Below are 18918 nucleotides of genomic sequence, written 5' to 3' on the forward strand. Positions count from 1 at the left end.
AACCAAAGACGTTAAATTTTTCTATCTGAAGAAAATGATTATATGCTAGGAACAAAAAAGTCTTATTCTGACAATATAAACTAAACACACAATGAAGTACTCTTTATTTAAATTATGATTGTCAAACAAAATTCAAAATTAACTTGAAATCTTAGGCTCTCTGTAATTTTTCATTAAAGTTAGGGCCTTGTGAATACAAAATTTTCCAGGAAAATTTATTTAAAAAATATTAACTTAATTTAACTTACTTTATTATTTTATAAGAATATTAAAATATCAGATCATTGTTGTCTTCTGAAAACTGAATTTACGGAACTTCCATCCATAATTTATTTACAGATTCTTTGTCTATGGTAGCAGAAAAGCACGATCGATTCCAATGGAGGTTCCTGCTGAAGAGATAAGCGAAAAAATTCGTCATGCCATAGACATGGATTTACCTACCAAAGTAATTGTCCATGGATTTGGATCTGACTGTGATCATGTTTGGGTTTACGAAATGAGATCAGCTCTCATGTCAGTTCACGAATGTAATATAGGTAAGCATGTGAAAAATATTGCAAAAAATTAATTAATTAATTTAAATCAATTTTAGGAATAAAAGTCAAGTGACCTGTAATTGCAATTAATTCTTCAATACAGTGAAACCTCGATAATTCGAACCTCTATAATTCGAATTTTCGATAATTTCAACTTTTTTTTGGCCCGGCTGAAACCTCATGTTTCTCATGTTAATATTTCTCGATAATTCGAAGTTCGAGAATTCGAATTTCTCGATAATTTGAAGAAAATTATTGCCCCGCCGTGATGATAATCTCTATAATTCGAAGTACAGCTGGTCAAAATTTTCACGTTTGATTATGATTTTTTTTGGCATTATAATATTAACTGGAAAAACATTATTTTTCATACTGCCCGCATCGACTGTACTATACTTTAAGGGAAATTTTCAAGGGAATTTTTATTTCATTCAGTAGAAAAAGACATTCTTAATCAGCCACAACTTAGATTGATTTTTTAATGTTAAATTCTTTCTTTTTTTCTAGCTAAAAAATAAGAAGTTAAAAAGATATGTTCGCTTCCATGTTGGCCTTATAAGAATGTTATATTAACAATAAACATTGGTGGGCCATCACATTATTCTTTCGCAGGCCGCCATGACGAAGTGACAAGGCCTACGAAAGAATAATGTGATGGCCCACCAATGTTTATTGTTAATATAACATTCTTATAAGGGCAACATGGAAGACAACGTATCTTTTTAACTTCTTATTTTTTAGCTATTTTAACTTTTACTAATTTGACAATTATATCATAAGCAAACAATTTTTATTTCATTGACTTGACATGGTTCACTTCATAAAATTAACAAGGACTATCTCCATCGAATTATTACATGGCTATGTACATAGTTGTATTTCATTGAAGAAGCCCTCCGTCGAAGGGCGAAACGTCTATTAATAAAAAGATTTTTTGGACCAGTATACCGAAAATTTAAGATCTATTATTTGAATTTTTTTCTGGTCGACACTCATTAACATCAATTAATATTTAAATTCTTTCATTTATCAACATTTTTTAAATTAAATACGTTTAGGTATATTTCGAGTTATTAACAATTCGATGCATTCAGATTTTTTTACAATTAATTGCTTTTCGAATAGAGTAGAGTAGGGAAAGATATTATCGACCAAACAGTAGTTCTATAGCATTCTTTTATTCATGAAGTTGAAGTTTAATTTTAGAAGTACCCCGATTAATAAATCGAATTAAAAGGTAAGTCATGAGTGCAGAAAGAAATTTTTGGGTAGACAGTATTATTGAATCATCATTTGTTGATGACGTTTAATTTAAGAAGTATTCTAATCAGTTAATTTTACAAAAATGTAAACGCTAAGTACAGAAAGACAGTCTGGGTCAGATTGTACTTCTGTATCACCGTTTTGTTGATAATGTATAAATTTCGAATTATTACAATTCGTGATTCCACTTAGAAGAAAGTGTCAAGTAGAAAAAGAAACTATTATACAGACTGTTTTTCTATAGATTCACTAGGTTGATCTTTAATTTTTGAAGTAATATTAATAATAAATTTTACTAAATAAAAAATTGATGCAGACAAGACATTATTGGTCAGAAAGTACTTCAGTATTATCGTTTTGTTAATGAAGTTTAATTTTAAATTTATTATAATTAGCGAATTTCGTTTAAAACAAAGTACCAAGTAGAAAAAGGCACCATTTGCCCGATGGTATTCCTATAGCTTCATTTTATTGATGTTTAATTTTGGAAGTATTATTAATAATGACTTATTATGAATGAAAACAAATTTCAAAGAGGGAAAGTCATCATTGCCTAGAAATTATTTCTGTGTCATAGTATTGTTGATGAAGTTTGATTTTTCTTAATATTATAATCAATGCATTTTGCTAAAAACAAAGTTCGAGCAGGGAAATACATTACTGGCCAAAAAGTATTGCTCTGTCACCGTTTTGTTAATAAATTTTGATTTTCGAAATATTATAATTAGTCAATTTCACAAAAAACAAAGTCCCATGTAGGGAAACACATGATTGATAAAAAAGTACTTGTATGGCTTTAAGTTATTGGGAAAAACGTTTAAAAAGTAAGTTAGTTTTAAGTTAGTTTTCAGGGTAGTTCAACAAATAAGTAAACCTAAAGTAGGAAAGGATATGATTGATGAGACAGTACTTATATAACTTCATTTTATTCATGAATTTGAAGTTTATTTTTTCGAGTATTGTAATTAGATAATTTGGTTAAAATCAGTCTAAGTAGGGAAATGCATTAATCGTCAGCCCAAATGCTACGTTATTTTGCAAGTGATTGAAGACTTAAGTTTCGAAATGGTCAAAATTAAAAATATTAAAATTTTCAATTATTGATCAGTAAAAGCATTTATGTTGGAAATAGGGTAATTATTTATTTAAAAATGTAATTTATTAAATTTAAGAATTTTCTAAATTTTAATTTGGATATATAATTTTCTTTCTAAAAGATTTAAATAAAACTTTGAATTTCCGACATACTTTGAATTCTTTAGTTTCCAAAAGTTGAAAAGTAAAAAAAATGTATACAGTAGGGAAAGTGAATATCGTCCAGACATTAGTTCAGATCATTTTAACGTTATAAATGCTTTTTTTCTTGAATACATACTTCCAGATTTAAACTTTAGTAAAAAAATAAAAGTATTAAAATTTGACACTTTTAAAATTGGAAGTATTTGGTAAACACTTTTATACAAAGAAAATTGTACAATAAAATATGGTAATTGTTTACTTTGATAACTTTTCCAACTTTTTGAGTGAATAATTGCAAACCTTTCGGAAAATCTGCTTTCTAGTCTAAAGTAAAATATCATTAGAATTGAAAGGTAAATCCTAAGCAGAGAAAGACGTGCATGATTAGACAGTATTTATTTATCATCATCTGTTGATGAAGTTTAATTTTAGAAGTATCCTGATTAATAAATCGAATTAAAAGGTAAATCCTAAATGGAGAAATCTCATTCATGGTTAGAAGGTATTTCTATATCATCATTTATTGATGAAGTTTAATATTAGAAGTATCATAATCATTTAATTTTGATAGGATGCGTAGCTTGTGTTTTAATCGTGAAAAAACATCATTCACAGTAAAAAAAATTTGCCCGCTGCACACTCCCATCAAAACTTTTGTCTTTTCCTTTCTCGCATTTTGAATATTTTTAAGACCAACATTTAAAAATTAAAAAAAAAAACACAAATATTAACATTTTAAGCTAAACAACTCAATATCTGAAAAAAGTCGAGAGAAGAAAGATGTTGATTTTGAATGCCCTATAAGAGTACCATAACAACTGGTTAAGTTTTGGTAGAAAATTCAATTGAAAAAGTCTGGGTCACTCAGGTTAGGGATATAATTAGGAGTTAAAAAACAGTCAGGCTGCTGTGTAGACCACATGTGTAACTTTTAAATAGTAAAAATAAAAATTGAAAATGGGCCAATTCAGTTTTTGAAAAAACGGCAGAAGTTGCAATAAAATGTTTAATAACAAAAGCGAACGTGCAGCGCGCCATGAGAATATGCCCTTTTTTAAATTCATAAACCCTTATGATTTGAAAGTGAAAAAAATGATTCAATATATTATTATTTGAATGTTCATGACATTTTGGAACAATTCAACGTTGTAAAAAAACAGTTATTGGATTGTTTTTGTATTTTTTTGCAAAAAATACAAATTTTTTATCGTCCCTAAAATTTTACTTTCGGACTAGAAAGATGTTTTTGCAAAAATTTTTTTAAAATTTCCTCCTACATTATAAAAAGTTGTCAAAGAACACAATTTCTTAAAATATTTAAGAGGTATTAATCATTTTTTAATTTATTCTCGTTTTTTGTGTATTTATAGTTTGCGTAGACTGGTCGCCAGGAAGTGCAGTTCCCAATTATGTTAGGGCAGCAGCGAATACGCGATTGGTTGGTCGACAATTGGCCAAATTGGTTCGAAGTTTGGATGTGCCTTTAGACAAACTTCATCTGATTGGCTTTAGCCTTGGAGCCCACGTGGCTGGATTTGCTGGTGCTGAATTGGGAAATGTTTCCAGAATAACAGGTAGAGAAAAAATTCAAAAAAATCAATACAAAATGTTGACCTTTGAGTCTCGAGGAAGAATTTTTCCCATTAGGAATTAAATTGATCATTCTTAAAATATTAGTTAATCCAAAAATCTGAAAAACTGAATCTGCCAAGGTATTACTTCGTGTGTAACTTAATCTATTACGTTTGATAAAATTCAATAACGGTCAAGCCGCCCCTTTACTTTCTAAAATCCAATTAAAAGTCTGAAAAGTTCTTTATGGCTTTTATAACGGCCCATCTGATGCCCGCAAGGAAAGTCCATTTATTCAGAAGAACTAACGATAGTCTCAAGGAAAATCAAGTTTCTTCCTTGAAATTAGAGCAAAAAATCGTCTCCAGAATTTTCTCTCTAAGAAATAATTGTCATTGAGTTGACTTTTTTTCATTGGGACACTATATTTATTGTCTGGAATTTATATCCAGATATTCTTTAGTCTTTACCTGATATCAATTTTCTATTCTCTAGACTTGATGCTAATTATAGAAGTAAAAAATATACAAAGTCTAAACTATTTTAAACAGTAAACCTTTAATTATTTCATGTATCCAAAAGTAGGGGCGCCAGAGTATGTATGGAGTGTATGGAGCACTCGATACAATATATATGTATGGAATTTCGCACACTGCTATGAGGAAGATTTCTTCATGTTTTTCTTATAAGCTCCAATTTCATATCTAATTTTAAAATCTGCTTTAGTTGAGATATCAACTATTTCATTTTTCAATGAGAATTCTTTTTGGGTTAAACTTGAAGTGCTTGGTTGAAATTTGAACTAATTTTTTTAATTTAACTATTTCGTTTAAAATTCTTTTTTTTTTATTGACAATTTTATGTACTTGGATGAAAATTGATCTATTTTCTTCAAAATTAGATTTTTCTCATTGAAACTTTCGCTCAATTCAAATTTTTTCATCAAAAAGTAAGAACTTTTTGGTTGAAATATCAACTATTACATTTTTCGTTGAGAATTCAACTTTTTTGATTCAAAAACTTAAACTACTTGGTTAAGAGGAAAATTAGTTTCTTAAATATTTACGTTTTTGGTTTATGATTCAGAACATTAGTTGAATATATTGTATTTTTGGTCATAATCCATCTTTTTTGGTTAAAAATTCAACTACTTCGTTGAAAGTTGAACTACTTTCTTAAAAATAATTTCTTTTCTTAAAGATTCACTATTTCAGTTGGAAATCATTCTTGCTCTTTGAAAATTGAACTATTTTTTGACAATTCATTTTTTTTTTTGTTTTTTTTTTTTGCTTGAAAATTCACTTTTTATCTTTGCAGGAAGTTATGTCGCGACTGTTGGTTCTCGCGCTTCGCGCTCAATTATGCATTTACCTCGTACTACGGTCTCGGTCTTTATATTTTCACACATTCTTGCGCAAACCTTTTAAAATTAAGACTCAAAACATCCACCACTGTAATTTTGTGATTGTGAATTCTCTTTTGTTAAAAGAGCTTAGCTCGAGAACTTGAGCGCACCTACGGCACGCGACTGATGGCAATCGCACTCCGCGCTCGATCTTGGCATTTCTCCCACATTCGTGCACAGACCTTTTAAAATCAAAGGTAAACGGACCGACAACTGTAATTTTGTGATTGTGCATTCTCTTTTGTTAAAGCTCTTTCGGCTTTAACGAACACGTTCTAATCACGTATCTCGTGCTTCGCACTCGATTTTGTTCAAAATGTCAACTTTTCTACATTATACCCAACACTTTTATATCAAATGTAATACAATTTTTATATAACTCTGTCTGGGATTGCTTATTCAAAAATTGCAAAACAAAGAGCAAATTGTATTTATCATGATTATTTTTATATTTGTTTCTTATTTTGCTTTAAATTGTATTCTAAGCTACGCTAAAACATGTATCATTTCAATAAATCTATAACATTACAATTCATAATATGCATAAAAATTGAATCATACTATTTTTTATTTCCTTGTTTTTATAGTTTATTTTTTTTATTTTTAATCTTATTTTTACGATTAAAGAAAAAGTACTGCGCATTTGCATAGAGTCTAATACAGGAAACCATATAAGGTCCTATCTAGGATCCTATGTTCTCTTTCGTCTTTTCTGTCCTTTTACCAAAAATTAAATTTTTTAATTTTCAATCTTATTTTTTGCGATTGAAAGAAAATCTACTGGCCCCATCGAAAAATTATTTATAATAAATTTATAGATATTTTTAGGCGAACAACTGTTGTCTGTTAATTTTAGTTCCTACTTGTTTCGTTTTTTAAGAAAAAATTAATATATTTAATTTGGAATGTTATTTTTTACAACTAAAGCAAAAACTACTTGTCCTAGAAAAAATAATAGCTCTTTTTTGGATAGACAAGTTTTGTCTCATTTTTTTCGTAGCTTGTGTCGTTAGTCCAAACAAATTTTATTTTTTTATTTTTTATTTTTTTTACAACTAAACACAAAAACTTCGCGTCCTATCGAAAAGTGATTCATTATAAATTTGTAGGTGTTTCCAGGGCGTGCAATTTTAGCTTATTCGTTTTTCCGTATCTTGCATAGTTTGAAGAAAAAATGGAATTTTTTAATTTTTCTTTATTTTTGGTACGAGTAAATTTGGAATTTTCAACTTTTCGACCCATTTAAAAAAGTTGTTATGATAATCTTGTAGGGCTTTCAAAAAGCAAAGTTTTTCTTCTTTTGACTTTTTTTCATATCATGCATTTATCAATGCGTTATTTGTTTTTTTGGATTTTGAAAATGCTCTAACTCTAATAATTTTTTTTTTATAGAAAAAAGTCATAAAAATAAATTGTTTGAATTTCTGGGTTCTATAAAGAACCGTACATAGAATTTCGAAACCTTGGAAAAATGTGGTTTCAACCCGTTTTGGTACGATCAAATTTTGAATTTTCAACTTTTGGACCAAATTAAAAAAAATTGTTATGATCATCTTGTGGAGCTTTCAAAAATCAACGTTTTTCTGCTCTTAACTTTTTTTCATATCATGCGTTGTTTGGCTTAAAATGTTCATTTTAGTTTTTTTTGGAGTTTGAAAATGCTCTAACTCTGATAATTTTTTTTATTGAAAAGATTCATGAGGATATATTGTTTGAATTTCTGAGTACTATGAAAACCCGTTCATAGAATTTTGAAACCTTGAAAAAATGTAATTTCAAAATTTTTGAAAAGGCGCTCACTTTTTGAATGTTTATCCAAAATAGCTGGTTTACGAACTTGTTCTTTCTTCTTAGGCCTTAAAAAATGTGCCGAAGCAGAATCCAATCTGATAAATTTTTTGAAAGTTATCGTGCCTACAGAATACAGACAGACAAACACCTTCGTAAAAATCGTTTATTCTGACTCAGTGGGTATCAAAACGTGGAGATTTGATGAAAACCGACGAAGTGAAATTTTACATCAAACCAATACCTTCCCATTCGGATAAGAATGTAAAAAGATAAAATCTATTAATGTTTTTTTTTTTGGTAGAAACTTAATCTTCTAGGTTAAAAATTCTTCTTTTCTTCTTGCAAATTCAACTAATTGGTTAATAATTGAACTATTTTGTTGAAAATGTAATAATTTCTTTGAAATTTAACAATTTTTTTTAACTTTTAATTGAATGTAATCCAGAACAATGGGTCGAAAACGCCTTAACAATATTGCAAATCTACGTTCATAAAGACATGGCTGTGGACCTTGATATTGAAGAATTAATGAAGTGAAAAAATTAATTTTTGTGTGGAACGTTCCTTTTTCATGCTCGGGTTAAAATGCAAAAAATAAAACGTTTTACACAAAAACTGTGGAAATTAGTCAATTTCTTACTCCGAATACAGATTTGATTCAAAACAGGAATAGGCCATAAATATTTTAAAAGTATGTAACTAATATATTCTAATGCCCTTAAAATTTTATATATATAATGATAAAAATATATATAATATATAAATATATTATATATAATGCCCTTAATTTTATAACAAATATCTAAAACATGAATATTTAAAATAATTATTTGACTTATTAACTGATCAAGGGGGGAGGGGGGTCTCAAACTATAAAACTGATTTTTTCATCGCGGGGATTTTTTAAATCTTGCTCAATCAATTTTAGAGAAATAAATTGGGGGAAACTAAGGACTTTCAATGATTACAAGGCCAGTGGTAAACTTAACGCAGGTGTTACGTTCACACTTGAGTTCTTAAAGATATATAAAAATGCATTCCACTTCTTATCTTCCAGTTAGGTGTGTATCACTTGCATATGTGAAATCATCGTGCTTAGATTACAATTACAGTTTTCACTGAATTTGTGAAGAACGATCAATTCCATAATTGACAAGGCAATGCACATCGAAGAAATTGTTAGACGAGGCGTAACGACGCGACTTAAATCTAAACACTACAATTACTTGCCCCGCACAATAAATGGGGAAAGTCTTTTTAATATGTTTGTAAAATCAGAAAAAGTAAAAAAGAACTATAATAAGCTAGATTAGAGGGGTTAAACCTTAGCAATTTTAATATTTGCTTGAATTCAAAACTTAAACAAATTTAAACTAAATACAAAGATTTCAGAAATATTTAAAAGAATTTAAAAGAATTTAAGTATGTTCAGTAAGATATAAGTATATTGAAAAGAATCGAAATTAGTAAAAAAATCGAGTTAATCAGAAGAATGGAAGTAAATTAAGAAAAAGTATCCAAAGAATTAATAGAAATGCAACTGAATTGCTATTAATTCATAAGAATTAAAATTATTTCAAAGGAATTCAAAAAATTAAACGAAATTTATCTAAATTCAGTAGAATTGAAATTCATTTAAAAGGATTGAAGTAAATTGAAAAGAATTTAAAGTAGTTAAAAAAATCCATTGGACTTGAAATTGAAATATATATTCTCAAGAAATAACAGTCCCAGTAAACGCAGGAGTATCGACGTGATTTTGTTTTTAGTTCGAGTTTTAAAATCATGACAAATCAGCATGAATCAGAGGAGTATAATAATTTTCTTAAATGCAAGCGATTTCAAAAAATGTAAAAAACTAACTAAAGCTCAATTACATTGAGAGAATTTGCAAGAATTGATAAGAATTTAAGTTTTTTTTAAAGAATCCAACGAATTTAACTTTTAAACATTCTTTTAATTAAGCTGGATTAAAATGCAGTCCAAAGAATTCAAGCGAATCTCAAGGAATCAAAAAAATAGATAAGAGATATCCAACAAATTTTAAATGGTTTCATAAGAATTTAAAGAACTAAAAAATGAAATTGCCTTTAGTATAATGGAAATTAAGTCGAACAATTCAGTAGCTTTTAAGCAATACCAAGAATCTGCCAAATCTCAAAGGGATTTGTAAAATTAAAGAAAACATCAAGTATTTAACAAAAATCCATACAATTGAAAACAAGTCAATTTAATTCAGCAGGCTTGAAATTTATTCCGAAGAATTAAAGTAAATCGCAAGGATTAAAAAAATTTAAGTGAATTCACAAGAATTCAAGTGATTTCAAACAATATTCCAATATAGTATTACGACATATAATCTAATATTGCTATAATGATATAATATTACCGAATATGAAAATTTCTGAATAATAAAATTCCTCGAAGTTTATTATAGTACCGAATTTTAAAATTCCCGAATATAAACAATTGAACAAAATTTTTATCGTGATATGATTTTAATTGTAATAATTTCATTAATTTTATGAATAAAAAACATTAATTCTTTAAATTCTGGAATTTTCTATTTCCGATATCCTATAAATCAGCAGTCTTCTGCCGAGAATTTTACTATTCGGAAATTTTCCAATTCGGTAATATTATAAACTGTTCGGGAATTTTATGATTCGGAAAATTTATAATTCGGAAATTTTATAATTCGGAAATTTTATTATTCGAAAGTGTTTAAATGTCGGAAATTTTATTTTTCGGAATTCTTCAACTGTCCCTATTTAAACTGGATATCATAAAACATTAAATACAATTTAACATTCTCCAGAACATTTATAATTTCTTAAATAAAATTAGGAAGTAGTCCAAATTCTTTAAAATTAAAAAACGGTTCATTTAAACAATGTAGTCTGTTTGTTTCTTTATGACATAAATTCACTCTCATTTCACTCTCATTTCTACAAATATAAAATTTCCATGAAATAATGAATCATTCTAAAATTGATAAAATGAGAGAAATTGATAAAATTATGATTTTAGGTTTAGATCCTGCTGGACCACTTTTTGAATCTCAAGACCCAAGAGCCCGATTGGATGAACAGGATGCACAGTTTGTGGATGTCATACACAGTAATGGAGAACAGTTACTTCTAGGCGGATTAGGTTCTTGGCAACCCATGGGTGATGTCGATTTTTATCCCAATGGAGGCAGAATGCAAACCGGATGTTCGAATCTTTTCCTGGGTGCAGTCTCTGACATCATATGGTGTATGTAGCACTTTTAGAAAGTTTCCGTAATCTTTTTTATTTAAGCTTTTACATTTCCATTTTAACATACGCATAAACTTAATATTTCGTTTAAAAAGGGGTAATTACCTACATTTTTATTTTCTAAAAAATGTTTCTATCTCCTCAATTCATTTGTAAATGTCATGACGGCTAGGATGGTCCAATTTTTTAAAATAATTTTCATGCATATCCCCCGCAAATTTGTTCTAATCTACAAAAAAAAATATTTATACTCATTATTTCTCTTCATAAATAATTATTTCTTAAACATCACGCCCATAAGTGTGTTTTATAGGGTTTAAAAAAAACCCATAAGTGAAAAATTGGGTTTTGCGAGTTTTTTGCGCTAAATATGATTCTTTGCGGTTTTTAAATACAAATTGTTTCTAATACGTAAAATAGTACTTTTTCTGAAAACTATATATTTACATAACTTGTTTAAAAATGTTATTATTGTTTTTAGCAATTTTTCTTAAAACGGAGTTAGAAAATCGCGATTTCCACGAATTTCGTAACTTATTTTCAAAATTGCAGTTATATTTAAGAAAAAATGAATTAAATTTAACCGAAATAATTGTTTTTACAATTTATTATTTTAATATTAGCGTGAGGTAATAATTAATTAAAGTTGACAAACATTATTGTTTTAAAATTTTATTATTATTTTTATAGTATTCTCTTTGAATAATGGTAGAAAGTTGCGGTTTTCTTTAATTTTCAACTTTTTGTCTACTTTTCACTTAGAGTGTGGTAATAATTAATGAAATTCGATCAAAATAATGGTTTAAGCAAATTCTTATCGTTTATAACTATCTTCTACTATAATAATATTAGATAATTGCGGTTTGCTCTACAATTTTTAATTTTTCTCAACTTTACAGTGAATGAGATAATAATAATTTTACAAATTAACATACATCATTATTTTAAAAAATAATTATTGTGTACAACTCTCTTCTTTTAGAGTAATGCTAAAGAGTTGCATTATTTTGTATTTTTCAGCTTTTATTTGTCTTTTTAGTTAGGAACAAATAATAAATATTAATGTTAATTTAAGCAAAAAGGCTCTTAGTACTACTTCAAGGAAAATTTACATTTATTATGATATATATAAATAACTTGAAGAATATTTTAAATACCTGTTTTATTTTAGAAAAATATATTTATAAAAAAGAAAGAGATTGTATACAAAATTATTTCTTCCATGGTTAATTCATTATTTGTCAAATAAAAGTGAGAGATTTAAAAAATAAACTGCAACTTTCTAGCATTATTTAAAGATAATATTATCTAAAATAATAATCAATTATTTTAATACTTATGTTTCTTAGCATACATTAATCATTACTTCACTCTAAGTGACAAGTTGACAAAAATTGATACATTTCGGAAAAAACCACATCGCAACTTAGTATATCATTATTTAAAATAATAATAATACATTATTTAAACCTCTACATATATATCCTCTACATATATACTCTCTACCTCTACATATATATATTTTTTTCTTAACGCATTTATTTTATTGTGGATTCGAACAAACATGAGGGCAATATGTATGGAAATTAAAAAAAAAACAATTTCAATGCATTTTTGAATCATACTAATGAGGGCCCATCTCAAAAATTACTGTCAACATCTGTTGATGGGATCAGACAAATATTATAAATAAAATCTTCGAATTTCGGAAAACATTTTTTGAACACTTGATTGATTTTCTTAGGAAATTAATATTAAAAAAAAAATTATTTTGTGTTTGTCGTGCAATGGCAAAATAAAAAATAAGAATTCATCAGATGAATTAAAAATTAAAAAAAAACAGTAAGTATGAAAAACTACACGAAGTACCTGCATGCTTTTTAATATTTTATTTATTTATGTTAAAGGTAATCAAAGTTGTGAAATCAAAATAATAAAGCCCAGTACGAATAGTAAAACAGTTATACATAAATAGCACTATTTCTTAATAAATGGAATTTGTATAGTAAATAATTTTGTTATTTGATAAGAAAAATAAATTTATATTTTAGAAACTTAGAGGAATAAAGAAAATATTTAAAAATTCGAAGTGTCTCATCATTCCAAAATTCGGGCTCGTTTAATCGTTCCGAATTTTTCGGGACGACTAGACGCAGCCTAAAAAATTTGGCGGGCATATTAATAATTAATATTAGTGTGGCAACATAATAATAATAATATATAATTATATTACTGGCCCGCCAAATATTTTTTCTTTATTTCTCTAAAATATAAATCTTTTTCTTATCAAACAAAAAAATTAATTATTCAATTAATTCACTGAACTAATTTTTTTATTAAAACACTTCTACTTATAAACGTTTAACTATTCGTACTTGGCTTTATTGTGTTTTATTTCACAACTTTAATTACCTTTAACAAATATAAATAATGTATAAAAATGCATGCAGGTATTTAGCAGAGTTTTTTTTTAAACATAGTGCTTTTGTTGGGATTTCATTTTTTTTTAGTAATAATGTGAAATCCACATACAGTAATAATTCCTTCTGACAACATTACGATAAAATTGTAATCTATAGTCAACTCTTTCTTAAGCATTTTGTTTGAATGTTTATGTGCGGAGTTTGACAATTTGCAGGTAATAACATTCGAACTTATAGAATAATTATTGTCAAAAATTTTCACGAAGAATCTGGTGAAAATGATAGTATAATTTAGCCTATCATTGGCTTGTGTTTGCAAATTTTGAAAATTTATCATTTTTTTATATAAATGCAAACCTAACTCTGTGCTCTGTTCGTGGAGAAAAAAAACATTTTGAGTTCATTTAGTAAAAGCGCTTAAGCTGTAACTTGGTCTGCATAACAAAAATCACGTTTTTAACTTTTCTTTTCTCAGCGTCTGCAATTTTGAATTTACTTCGTTCTGATCAACATATAAAATCCTAAATCCAGATTTTTTAAAATCTATTCTAGCGCATTTCTTGAATTTCCAATTAGTTCTATGTATCCACCAAATTTGATTCAGATTCCTCACAACTTGACTGGGATAATAAAGCCCAGTACTAATAGTAAAACAGTTATACATAAAAAAAACTATTTTTAAATAAATGGAATTATTATAGTAAATAATTTTGTTATTTGGGAAATGTATATACATATTTTGATTCTTTACTCTTATTCTTTTTTTTCTAGTGTATTCTTTTCAGTACCAACACCTGAGTTCTTCAAAGTATTAGTATTAGTGTTTGAAATAATTTGTATTGCAGATAATTATTTCCGGTAGCGATTTTTAGTATTTAGCCCCGATTCGTTGCCGCGAATCTTGATAGTTAAATTAATTTATAGAAGAAAAAGCCTGAAAATTCACTTTCTTGTTTGGGGATTTCCTTGCGGCTTGAGATTACTAAAAGATGAATTGAATACATGATCGACATAATGTGTCTCATATGATCGTCGATTAGAAAGCATCGTCTACTTTTCACTTGCAACTCTGATTCGAGAGACCTGGAAGGATCAGGTTACCTCCTACACGATCCGTTTCTTCGATTGGAAGAAAGTAGGTTGCATTTCTAGACGGTGTAATTTTACCATAAAACAGCTTATCGATCGAGTGCAATTTTAGACTGATTTCATTTCAGACCTAGCAGAATTTCACCAAAAGGGTCTCATGAATTTCTCTTACGGTCTCAGAGTCAATAAGGATTGTAGGTACTTTTTAGCACTTTTGAAGGCACTTTTAAATACAATATTTTTGGTATTTGATTTTAGCAAGCACTGTAGAGGGAAGATCGTTATGCAACCACAGAAGAGCTTACAAGCTATTCACAGACTCAGTGAGTCCAAAGTGCAGATTTCCAGCCTTCCCTTGTAATCAAGGATACGATGGACTCATCAAAGGAGATTGTTTCCCCTGTGGATCTGGTGATTCAGACAGACCTTGTGGAGACATGGGTTATTACAGTGACTCTTCACCAGGCAGAGGTCAGTTGTATCTGATGACAAGAGACGAGGAACCCTTTTGTGCTAATCAGTACCAAGTTAGAGTCTACAACAGTCGAGGTGAAAGAGCTACCAAGAGCTATGGAAATTTGAAAGTCACTCTCGTAGGCGAAGGATCCTTCAACGAGACTTTCACTATGACCCGCAAGGACGATGAGGAACTTCTCGTTGGTGCTATTCTTCAGAAAATTGTGGTGCCACATCCTGCTGTCACCAATCTCGAAGCTATCGAGGCAAGCCTTAATTTATAAATCTATCGAAAAAATTAGTCAAAGTAGGCGCCATGCGTAGGCTACTAAATGTTTATAAAATCATTCAAATTTCTCCTCCTTCACCACAATGTTCTCTCTTTTACATGATCCTATCCTATCAGATCCGATCATATCTATGCATCCCCTCCACTCACTCCTTACTCCCATTCCTCCGTTTACTCCCCCCTCCACTCACTATTTACTCCTATACTTCCTTCCACACCCTCCACGCCCCTCCGCAACGTTTCACTTCCCCTACACTACAGCCCCTCTCATGATTGGGTCCATACTCCCCCTGCCCCTACCCAATCCCCCTCACCCCTACTCATACTTCCCTATTTATGCTCGCCTCATTTCTTATTCTTCCACCCCATACTTTCCCACCCTTAAGACCACCACTTTTCCACCCGACGAAAAAAGTACGATGGACAGACGGATTCCCGACCAAAACTATCATATCAACTATATAGCCAGGGGTTACAAAACTCTTAAAATAAACCTTGATTAAAATTTAACCAGTTCTGAAGGGAACACAGCAATTCAGTATTTAAATTATACGTAAAAAAAGAGACAAAGTTTTCAGTTCGTTTTTGTGTTTTAATTTTTTTTAGCAAGCTTTAAAAAACCGGTTGAACACTTCAGCACTTTCTAATGATAAAATATTTCAGAAAAAAATTCAAAAAGATCGGCGATTGAAAAATATATCAGTAAGGGAAATTTATATATTTTGATTAGTTATTCTTATCCTTTTTTTCTAGTGTATTCTTTTCAGTACCAACCCCTGAGTTGTTCAAAGTATTTTCCCAACTAAGCTAGACAGCAATTATTTGAAAAACTCAAAAATTACTATTTAAGAAACCTACTCTATTTTCGTTTCTTCAGACTTTTAAATTTGTTTATAATATATTTTTATAAATATTAACGTGTAAAAATAAAAATTTAACAAAAAATGATAATTAAAAAAAAATTATGAAGAAAACAATTTATTTAAATAAGTTGTTTGCTAAGATGTAACGCAAATTGCACTTTTATTAGAGTTCCAATATACGTAACCTTTTTTCATATTATTTTCAAAAAAAAATTTCTGTAACCACAACTAACACATTTTACTCTGATACTCCTTTTAACGACTTTTATACGTATTCTGCGTATTTTCAGACATATTAAGATGGCTTCTTAAGAAATATTTTTTATTTGAAAAGGCTAGTATTATATTTTTGGTTGGGAATTCATCTTTTTAGATTAACAATTTTATTATTTTGTTGAAAATTCAACAATTTTGTTAAAAAGTAATTCATTTTTTATGAAAATTCCAATGTGATATTAAGAATGCGTCTTCGTGGGGTTAATGATTTAACTATTCCTGGAAAAAATTTTACTATTTAATTAAAAATGATTTTTTGGTTGAAAATGAATGCTTTCGAGTTGAAAATTCAACTGTTTTGCAAAAAATTTATCTTGATGACTTAAAAGAGCAACATTTCATTGTTTTTTTTTCTTTATTGACTGAAAAATATTTTTGAAATGAAAATTCATATTTTTTGTGAAAACTTAACATTGTCTGTTTAAAAATACAACTTATTGGGAACGAATCTGATTCGTTTGAGACTATTTCATTTTTTATTACAAATCATTTTTTTGGTTAAAAATTCCAATACTTGGTCCAAATTTTTATTATTTGGTTAAAAATGTATACATTTTTTAAGAGTTCAATAATTTTCTCCAACAGTCATCTTTTTTTGTGGAAAATTCGTATTTTCGGGTTGAAAATTCAATTTTTTGTAGAATATTCTACTCTTTGTGGGAAATTTCTGCCTTATGACCTGAAAATTCAAGAATTTAGTTGAAATTGTTTGCTTTCCTGTCTAAAAAAAAAGTTGGTTAAAAATTTCACTATACTTTTGAACATTCGTTTTGACGGTTTGAAAATGCATGTTTTTTTAGTATAAATTGAACCTTATTCGTTCAAAAATGCAGTTGTTTGGTTGAAAATTAATCTTTTTTGCCTAAAAATTAAAATATTTTCTTCAAACCTCGTCTTTTTTCAGATGGATTAAACTGTTGTTTATTAAAAATAAATATTTTTTTGGTTGAAATGCCAACCTTTACATTTTTTGGTAAGAATTCATCTTTTTTGGTTCAAAATTCAACAATTAGTTCAAAGTTGAGTTACTTTGATAAAAATTATTTTCTTTATTCATTTCTTTGGTTGGAAATAAATCTATTTTATTCAAAATTCGTATTTTTCAGTTGAATTCCGTAATTTATTATTTAACATAAATTTATTTTTAGGCGGAAGTATTAACTACATTATCTTTTTAAAAAATACTCTTTTCTGGTTAAAAATGGTTCTTGGAAATTTTCGTTTTTTCTTAGCTGAAAAATCTTTTTTTGTTATATATTCATCTCTTTTGGTTGAAAATTTAACTACTTTGCTGAAAATCGATTTCTATTTTAATTACAATTATTGATGAAAATTCACATTTTTTCTTTCTGAACTGAAAAATCTTTTGCGGTCGAATGATAAACTATTTTATTGAAAAGTAGTATTTTTTAATTGGAATATCAACTGCTAAACGTTCTGATGAGAAGCATCTTTTTTGGTTAAAAATTAATCATTATGTTGAAAATGCAAGATTTTTAATTGAAATATTAGGAATTTGAACCATTTCAATTTGAACTTAATAATATTATGTGCTTATAATAATTTTATTTAAATATTGATATAAGACAAGTAGAAAAGAAGGAACATCAAATATAATTACTCATATCTTATATAAATAAAATATAAATTAAACTTTGTTAAAAATTCATTTTTGGTTGATGATTAATTATTTTATTTAAAAATTCATTTCTTCGGTTTAAAATTCGTCTTTTTTGGTACGAAATTAATATTCTGGGTTGAAATAACATGTATTTGGTTGAAAAATTAACTTTTTTTGAAAATGCATATTTTTTGGTTGAAAATGTTACTATTCTGTTGAAAAGATGTCTTTTTTGGATGAATTGCACTGTATTTGATTTAAAATATAAATATTTTTTGGTTGTAATATCAACTATTAAATTTCTCGTTGAAAATTAATTTTTCGTTGTTGAAAATACTACTATTTAGCTAAAAGTTGATCTACTTTGTTAGAAATGCATTCTTTTGTTAAAGTTGATTAAAGATGCATCATCTCAGCTAAAAATTCATATATTTTGGTAGAAAATTCAGCAATCTGTTCATTTGTCATTCTTCGTTGAGAAATATTGCTCAAATTGAAAACGACTTATAACTATTTTGTACAAATGTAGTATTTACCTATATTTATTTTATTTAAGAGAATTTATTCCCTTATTTTCGTGAAAAATCTCAAAATTTCCCCGATTTTTAGATCATTTTGTCCTGTGAACCTCTTTAAAGATGTTTTTGAATTGAAACTACTGAATTGATTTATCTTTCAAATTTCGTTTCTGGATTGAATCGTCCGCGATATCTTCGCTGTCAGCGATATCCTTCTAATATACAAAAATGTCAAATAAATCTTTCAGGAGACATATTAGAAATAGGTTTCATGAAGAAGAATCTCTTTCAACACGTCTTGTTGATCTAATGT

At 28.0% G+C, this 18918-nt stretch overlaps 1 protein-coding gene across 2 annotated transcripts in view; it reads left to right on the forward strand.

The window, feature by feature from the left end:
• Nucleotides 1–18918, forward strand: part of LOC117177021 — a 63582-nt gene that overhangs the window by 35961 nt on the left and 8703 nt on the right. For both annotated transcript variants that reach the window (XM_033367476.1, XM_033367477.1), the window contains 4 exons: nucleotides 340–539; nucleotides 4412–4615; nucleotides 10840–11067; nucleotides 14841–15304. In XM_033367476.1, the coding sequence (XP_033223367.1) occupies nucleotides 340–539; nucleotides 4412–4615; nucleotides 10840–11067; nucleotides 14841–15304 (1096 nt within the window). The remainder of the gene's footprint in view (nucleotides 1–339; nucleotides 540–4411; nucleotides 4616–10839; nucleotides 11068–14840; nucleotides 15305–18918) is intronic.

Source organism: Belonocnema kinseyi, chromosome 7, assembly GCF_010883055.1.
Source record: "Belonocnema kinseyi isolate 2016_QV_RU_SX_M_011 chromosome 7, B_treatae_v1, whole genome shotgun sequence".
Lineage (NCBI taxonomy): Eukaryota > Metazoa > Arthropoda > Insecta > Hymenoptera > Cynipidae > Belonocnema > Belonocnema kinseyi.